The sequence below is a fragment of the Clupea harengus genome, chromosome 21, assembly GCF_900700415.2.
Source record: "Clupea harengus chromosome 21, Ch_v2.0.2, whole genome shotgun sequence".
Classification (NCBI taxonomy): domain Eukaryota; kingdom Metazoa; phylum Chordata; class Actinopteri; order Clupeiformes; family Clupeidae; genus Clupea; species Clupea harengus.
The window spans coordinates 13,897,777-13,904,327 of NC_045172.1; the positions used below are offsets into that span (position 1 = coordinate 13,897,777).

Below are 6,551 nucleotides of genomic sequence, written 5' to 3' on the forward strand. Positions count from 1 at the left end.
TCAGTTGTTGGCTAATAATCACACTTGGCCAGATCATCCAATCCAGTGGTACAGCTTTTGAAACACTGTCCTCAGATCGGGGTTGGAATTGAAAGGTTGCAGCCTACCACGGAGATAAGGAGAAGAAAATGTAGTGTGTGGATGCAATATGAATTTTGTTTTGTTTTGTTAGAGATAATCGTCGGCAGGCTGACCGGTACAAATCAAACTAGTCAAATGAATACCAAACAAAAAAGTAAAGCAAATCATTCAATAATAAAATATTACAAAAATGAATACAAGCCAGAGAAAATATATATAGCACTATAAATTGTGTCTTGTCTTCTTTCAAGGGGGGATTCACAGCTTTTTTTGCTGAGAGTTTTAAGTAAATATTCATTTATTCATCGGGGTTTTCAAAAACATTGACAGTATAACGTTCGCGCCTGACCCCCGGATGAAGGGAGCTTCTATGAATGAGATGATGTACAGTATATATATAATGTACCTCAAATAATCTTAAACTGTATACGATATATATATTCGGACACATTTACCATATTATCTAACACTCTAGGCGTAATATGAGATTGTTTAGTGATGCTTAATGTTATACGTAACTCGACCGGGTTGAAATGAGTCTAAACAGATGATAGAGTCAGAAAAAAATTCTTCAACCGGAAACACAAAATGAACAACCACACCAACACGATGAGCATATTGGCCTATGTCCAGATGTCAGAGACGTATCCAGCAAGAAAGCGCATTATTGTAAAAAAAAAAAAAAGCCAAAATTTGTACATAAAAGAAACGAAAGTAAAACACAGAACAGAGGTAAAGTGAAAGTGAAACGAAGCTGTGGACGTGTGAATACTCGAACAAAATTGCAAAGGCAAACTCGGATTTAAACTGTCTTAAATCATCTTATGACTAACGTCGAGACACCTATGGACCACCAGAAACTAACAAAATACTACATCGAGACCCGAAACGAGTATAGCTTCGTCTGTGTGTGCAGTCGGAAAAGTGAGACACTGGATGTTTCTGGCATTTAGCAGAGTGGCGGAAACTTAGCATTTCCTAAGAAACGAAACTTTGCCCCATTAGCAGCTGTGTGTGTGAGGTAGAGCCTGTGTGGAATAAGCTGAGGAAAATGGCTGAAGCTTTTGTGAAAGACCACGATCCATTTCGCTGTTCGGTGTGTCTGGATCCACTGAGAATTCCAGTCACCATTCCATGTGGACACAGTTACTGTATGAGCTGCATTAGTGCCTGCTGGGATCAGGAAGATGAGAAGGGTGAGTACAGCTGCCCCCAGTGCAGAGAGTCCTTCACCCCAAGGCCTGTTCTGCGTAAAAGCACTATGCTGGATCAGTTGGTGGAGGAGAAACTGAAGATGGCTGAGGTTCAGGCTCAGGCTGCTCCTTCTGCTCCAGGAGATGTGGAGTGTGACATCTGCACTGGGAGGAAACGTAAAGCTGACAAATCCTGTCTGGTGTGCCTGGTGTCTTTTTGTCAAATCCATATCCAGCCTCATTATGGTGCTCCTGCCTTGAAGAAGCACAAGTTGGTGAATGCCTCCACACAGCTAGAGCAGAGAATCTGTTCTCAGCATGACAGGCTTCTAGAAATGTTCTGTCAAACTGATCACAAAATGATCTGCGTTTTATGTGCCATGGATGAACACAAAGGTCATGACACAGTCTCACCTGCAGTAGGGAGTGAAGAGAGAGAGGTAAGAATGTAGCCCGTACGTGGTATGTTAGTTAGCCTTAAGCACTCTTTCACCTAAACATCACAATGTCCCTTTGAACTGAGTTGTCTGAAACAAGGCATTCCAGATTACAGTGCATCAAAATAAAATTAAACAATAAAGATGCAAGGATAACCTGTTACTGAACAACTGTGACTGTTATAGACATTAAAGAGATTATTGCTAAGAACACAAGCCATTTTCAGTTTAAATGTTCCAGCATCCTTAGCAACTATGCATTCAGTGGCTTATCAAACTGATGCTTGTCGTCGAGGTCCTGTTCGCCCCGTCGGGATTTATTTTCCTATACAGACCGTATCATATGTGTGAAAGGAAATGGTCATGACGTTGGGCAAGTGCAGATCAGATTCATTAGTAAGATGTGTAGTTTCCCTTTTTGACCTGCGAGCAATGTGACCCACATTTACATTTGCAACAGAGTCAAGTGGCAGACGTAAAGAAGACATTACAACAGAGGATCCAGGAGAGAGAGGAGGAGGCACGGGAACAGAAAAAGACTTTGATGTCTCATAAGGTCAGTATTGATATTGGAAAATTGAAACAGCACGATGTCAGAAACAAGACCCTCTATTAAGGTTTATTTATAGCTAGAGTTTAACCAGTTTATTCAGTTATGCAAGGTAGGTGCGGTTGCATTGTGTAGCTTACCTGTTGAACGCTCAAGAATCAAAATAAAAACACAGATGCGATGTATACCAGGCTCATACAACCACGTCCATATTGATTTTGAAGAGGCTGTTAGGCCTGTCATCAGCACTCTTTCTTTTGTAGCTTTAATTAGATACCAAAGTCATCACATAGCAGTAGAAGATCTGGACATTACATTACATTTACATTTAGTCATTTAGCAGATGTACAAAGTAGAAAACATCAAGCTACAAGCAATAGAGACCTAGTGTAACAATAATTACTACTTTACATAAGGAATAAAAAGTGCAGGAATGTAACTACAGTAAGTGCGAGTTAAGTACAGTTAGTGGACTAGTTATGGACACGTAAGCAACCTGGCGTCAACTAGTAAAAAGAAAGAGTCCCATGTGGGTCCTTCACTTCCTCTCTGTCCCTCTCTGCCATACAGCGCTATGCAAAAGCAATAAAGGACCAAAGCAACGAGATCTTCTCTTCGCTATGTGAGGTGGTCAAGAGGAGGCGTGTCGAGGTTAAAAGGCTGATCAGAGATCAGGAGCTGACAGTTGTCAGACCCAGGGAAAAAATCCTGCAGGAGCTGGAGCAGGAGATCGCTGAGCTGAGGAGAAAGGATGATGAGCTGGAGCGGCTCTCGTGCGAGGACCACCTCCAGGTTTTTCAGGTAGCTTCACAGCTTCATACTCCTTAATGTGACGTAAATACTGCACTGGTGAGCTTTTCAAGGGAGTGGCGGAGTGAGTGGCTTCTCAAAATGCATGCCAGGATGATTCAGTGACATAGCATTTCACATATAATCTGTATGATTAGCTGAAGCAGACGTGATTTAGTTTAGTAACAGAGACGCACTGACTTCAGATTAGTTGAAAACTCCTTAATGAGATATTGACAGTTTTGTGGAGATAAAGAAGGTACAGAACTCCCAAGACAGACCTTGCTCTTGGGAGCAGAATTGTAAAACTTCCACGTCTAAATCCTTCCACAAACGTTTGTTTTATTACTTTTGTTCTCTGTCACACTATAGACTCTGCAATTTCTCTCTACTCCTGATACCAAAGAACCATCTAGTCATGTTGACGAACCTAACTTAAAAGACCTGTATCCATCAATAACTGAGCTGAAGAAAAGCGTCGAAAATATCTGCACAAGCATCAGGTCATTGGTTTCTAAAGAAGGTGAGAGAAATCTGAAACACTCGGAAGAGGTTTAAGTTTAAGACTAGTTCAAATAATAGTCTATCGCTTAACAATACAATACTTTTTTAAACTAAGGCTAATATGAATATGACATTTACATGCAGTAAGTCCTATAAGTATCCTAAATCCATTAAACTCTGTTCTGTAATCATTACACTGCCGCCTGCAAGTTTTCATAAATTGTTTGAGCTAATGTTTTTGTAGTGAGTAAAAACATTTCAATGTATGATGGTTTAGAAAGCTCTAATGTCTTTGTTGTAGTATTATGCCATGAGTATATTGTCTTCTATGTGAGTTTTCTCACAAAAAAGGTTCCGAATGTTTCACTCCATGCTGCAGGTCTAAGGGAATATAGACAAAGGAACTGATCATGTCTGAACCATACTTCTATTGTGCTTTTCTGTTACTGTCATCAGAGTCCACCATCCACATTGACGTTCATGACTTTAGCCAACTCAGTGAGAAGGAGATCAGTCCTTTCGTCTTTGTTCGCAACATGGCCTGGAACATCATGATTTCACCGATTTCCAGACCCGACACTGCACCGCCACAGAAGCGTTTGGGTTTCTATCTGCAGTGTAGACCTATTACAGGCTCTGAGTAAGCAATGCAAGGATACACTCCGAAGGTCGCTACCCCTGTTCAGGGATTCAGAATTCTATGACCTGGTTTCTCAGAATTGTTTAAAATGATTTGAGGAATAAATATTGTATTTACATTTTTGATAATATATCAGTTGATAAATACTTAAAATATAATCTTTCATGATTACATGTTATCGTTTTTGGTTGAGCTAAAAATGACATGGTGACACTGCTAGTGAGCAACATCGACTAAAGTAAATCTCTCCCATTTAAATCAACAAGGCTATTCTAACTAGCAGTGAGCGATGCGTCACACGCAACATTTTTACCCAAGCGTTGACAGATGATCCATTTCTATTTTCTGACTTGATGGACTGCTTCTCCCGCAGATAAATTGTCAAAGGTTTCAAGACATTACATTGTATGGCTTAAATGAAACAGTTGCAATGTGGACAGCAATTGGTCGCAATGTGCTGCGACAGTGATCACCTGCAGTCAGGATACAATGATTGTTGCCGCTAGTCATATAATTCCAAATTGAGTCGGAGCATGTCCTTTGGAAATCTGACGCCTAAAGCTAGAACCAACCTCTTTATAAACATCACCTCAAAACCATTCAGTTGTTCCTAAGGCTGATAAAATGTTAAAAGCAGAGGAAAAAATCTGTAATTTTTCATACAGCAAAGGGTGCATGAAATGTGTTTAGGTCATTGTGAACAACCATGGCTAGTACAGCCCTGGAAATGTCTTTGATGAAGCCTTTGATGTAGAAATGAAGTTCTGCATTAGTTTTTTTTTTCATTTTCTAATTTGTTCTAAAGTCATGGTTATAATGTGCTTCCCAGGTCATGGTCATGTTTGGCACAAGGAACGCTAAAGGTCGTCAACCACAAAGATGAAACACAGTCCATATGTCGGAAATTCAGCCATTGTTTCACCAACAAAAAAGTTGACTGGGGCTTCGCCAATTTCATGCCATGGAATGTATGTTATATTTAGCATTTATATTACATTTACTATTATACTGTGTTGTTTTAACACAATGTTCTGCATGACATTTGCTTTATTTGACCAACTGTTCGCTTTACTTTCAGCGTGTGATCGACCCAGAACGGGGATTTCTCAAAGATGGCGGAGTTTCCTTCATGGTCGTTTTTCGGACTGATGCTACTAAGGGGATATAGAGGGGGAAACAACAATGTGAAAAGGCTATAGTTCTGTGTTCTAGTGAAGGAATACATATCCATACCTATATCCATACATACCCAGGGCCATCACAGAACTAAATAACCACACAACCCTCCTACCCTCCACCCAGCACAACTGCACTTTCACTCTGTGCCATATATGATGTCTTGATGATCTCCCTATTTATGTTTTTAATATATTTATGTGTGAATGCGTGGGGTTGCAAGCATGCTTTAATGTGCTTTAGTGTGGTTGAAGGATGAATGTGGATGTAAGCATTGTTTTTTTTAGTGGTTGCACAAGCAAATTTCGTTGTGTATCTAATGCACAATGACAAATAAAGTCTATTCTATTCTGTCCTTGGTTGAGGACTTGTTTACTGTGAACAATGTTGAACATTTCACTCTGCCTAAAACCTGCAAGTTACATTCGTTTATCAGAGCTTTTTAATTTGACTAAGGAAAATTTTTGTTGTGTTGATTTGTAATTGGAGATAGATCATGTTGTTTATGCAGGTGGTTCAGGGGTAGGGTACTGGGATGATGAATGCAATACACCACAGTACTACCATGCAAGAATTCTTTACAAGTAGTTCTTCACAGTGGTTCTTCACAGTAGATCTTCACTGTAGTTCTTCACTGTAGTTCTACACTGTAGTTGGCTTTGAAGGCATAAGGTTGGCTGCCTGTACCTAAACATTTTGTTGATTTCACTTCTCTCCAGTGACCTCCACCTCCATTTGATTCCTTATCATTATCATTCAGTGTCTGCCAGAGCTCACAAGAAAACCTTAGACAAAATCTGGTTCACTCAAAAATAGCCTATAAACATTAATATTATATGGACTACAGCAGGTTGATAGGAACTGAACAGGAACCTTAACATGAACTATAATGGCTGTTTTGGATTTTTACTAATGCGTCCCTTCTACAATGCTTCGGATTGAGGCATCCTCCATACACTAAAAATACATACAAAATGTACACATTGAAGAATAAGATCCTTTGTGTCCGCCTATAGATAAAAACTGAGTGTTTTTCACGTGAGCTTTCGAATGCTCTCACAATTAATATGTATGGCTATTCGACACACTTATCTAAAAACCAGGCTAGTTCGGATCATCATGTCATTCTGTTCTTCTCCCTATGTAGTGGAGTCACAGTCACCTTAATTGTATCCTTTTCC

The 6,551-nt window shown here is 39.8% G+C and overlaps 1 protein-coding gene across 2 annotated transcripts; it reads left to right on the forward strand.

Annotated features, from left to right (window-relative positions):
• Positions 1-473: 473 nt before the first annotated feature.
• LOC105911695 (E3 ubiquitin/ISG15 ligase TRIM25-like) lies at positions 474-6,489 on the forward strand. 2 transcript variants are annotated; one of them, XM_031559007.2, is made up of 7 exons: positions 477-1,714; positions 2,172-2,267; positions 2,832-3,062; positions 3,423-3,573; positions 4,011-4,194; positions 5,024-5,162; positions 5,273-6,489. In XM_031559007.2, the coding sequence occupies exons 1-7, from the start codon at positions 1,133-1,135 to the stop codon at positions 5,360-5,362; spliced, it is 1,473 nt and encodes a 490-aa protein (XP_031414867.1). In that variant the 5' UTR covers positions 477-1,132; the 3' UTR covers positions 5,363-6,489. The 2 variants fall into 2 exon arrangements, with proteins under 2 accessions (XP_042558864.1, XP_031414867.1); XM_042702930.1 differs by lacking the exon at positions 5,273-6,489 and having other exon boundaries at positions 474-1,714; positions 4,011-4,222; positions 5,024-5,090.
• The last annotated feature ends 62 nt before the right edge of the window (positions 6,490-6,551 follow it).

Coding starts and splice junctions, on each gene's coding strand:
- LOC105911695 (XM_031559007.2), top strand. CDS start 1,133: ATGGCTGAAGCTTTTGTGAAAGACCACGATCCATTTCGCTGTTCGGTG. Junction 1,715..2,171: donor TAGGGAGTGAAGAGAGAGAG/GTAAGAATGTAG, acceptor CATTTGCAACAG/AGTCAAGTGGCAGACGTAAA. Junction 4,195..5,023: donor AGACCTATTACAGGCTCTGA/GTAAGCAATGCA, acceptor TGTGCTTCCCAG/GTCATGGTCATGTTTGGCAC.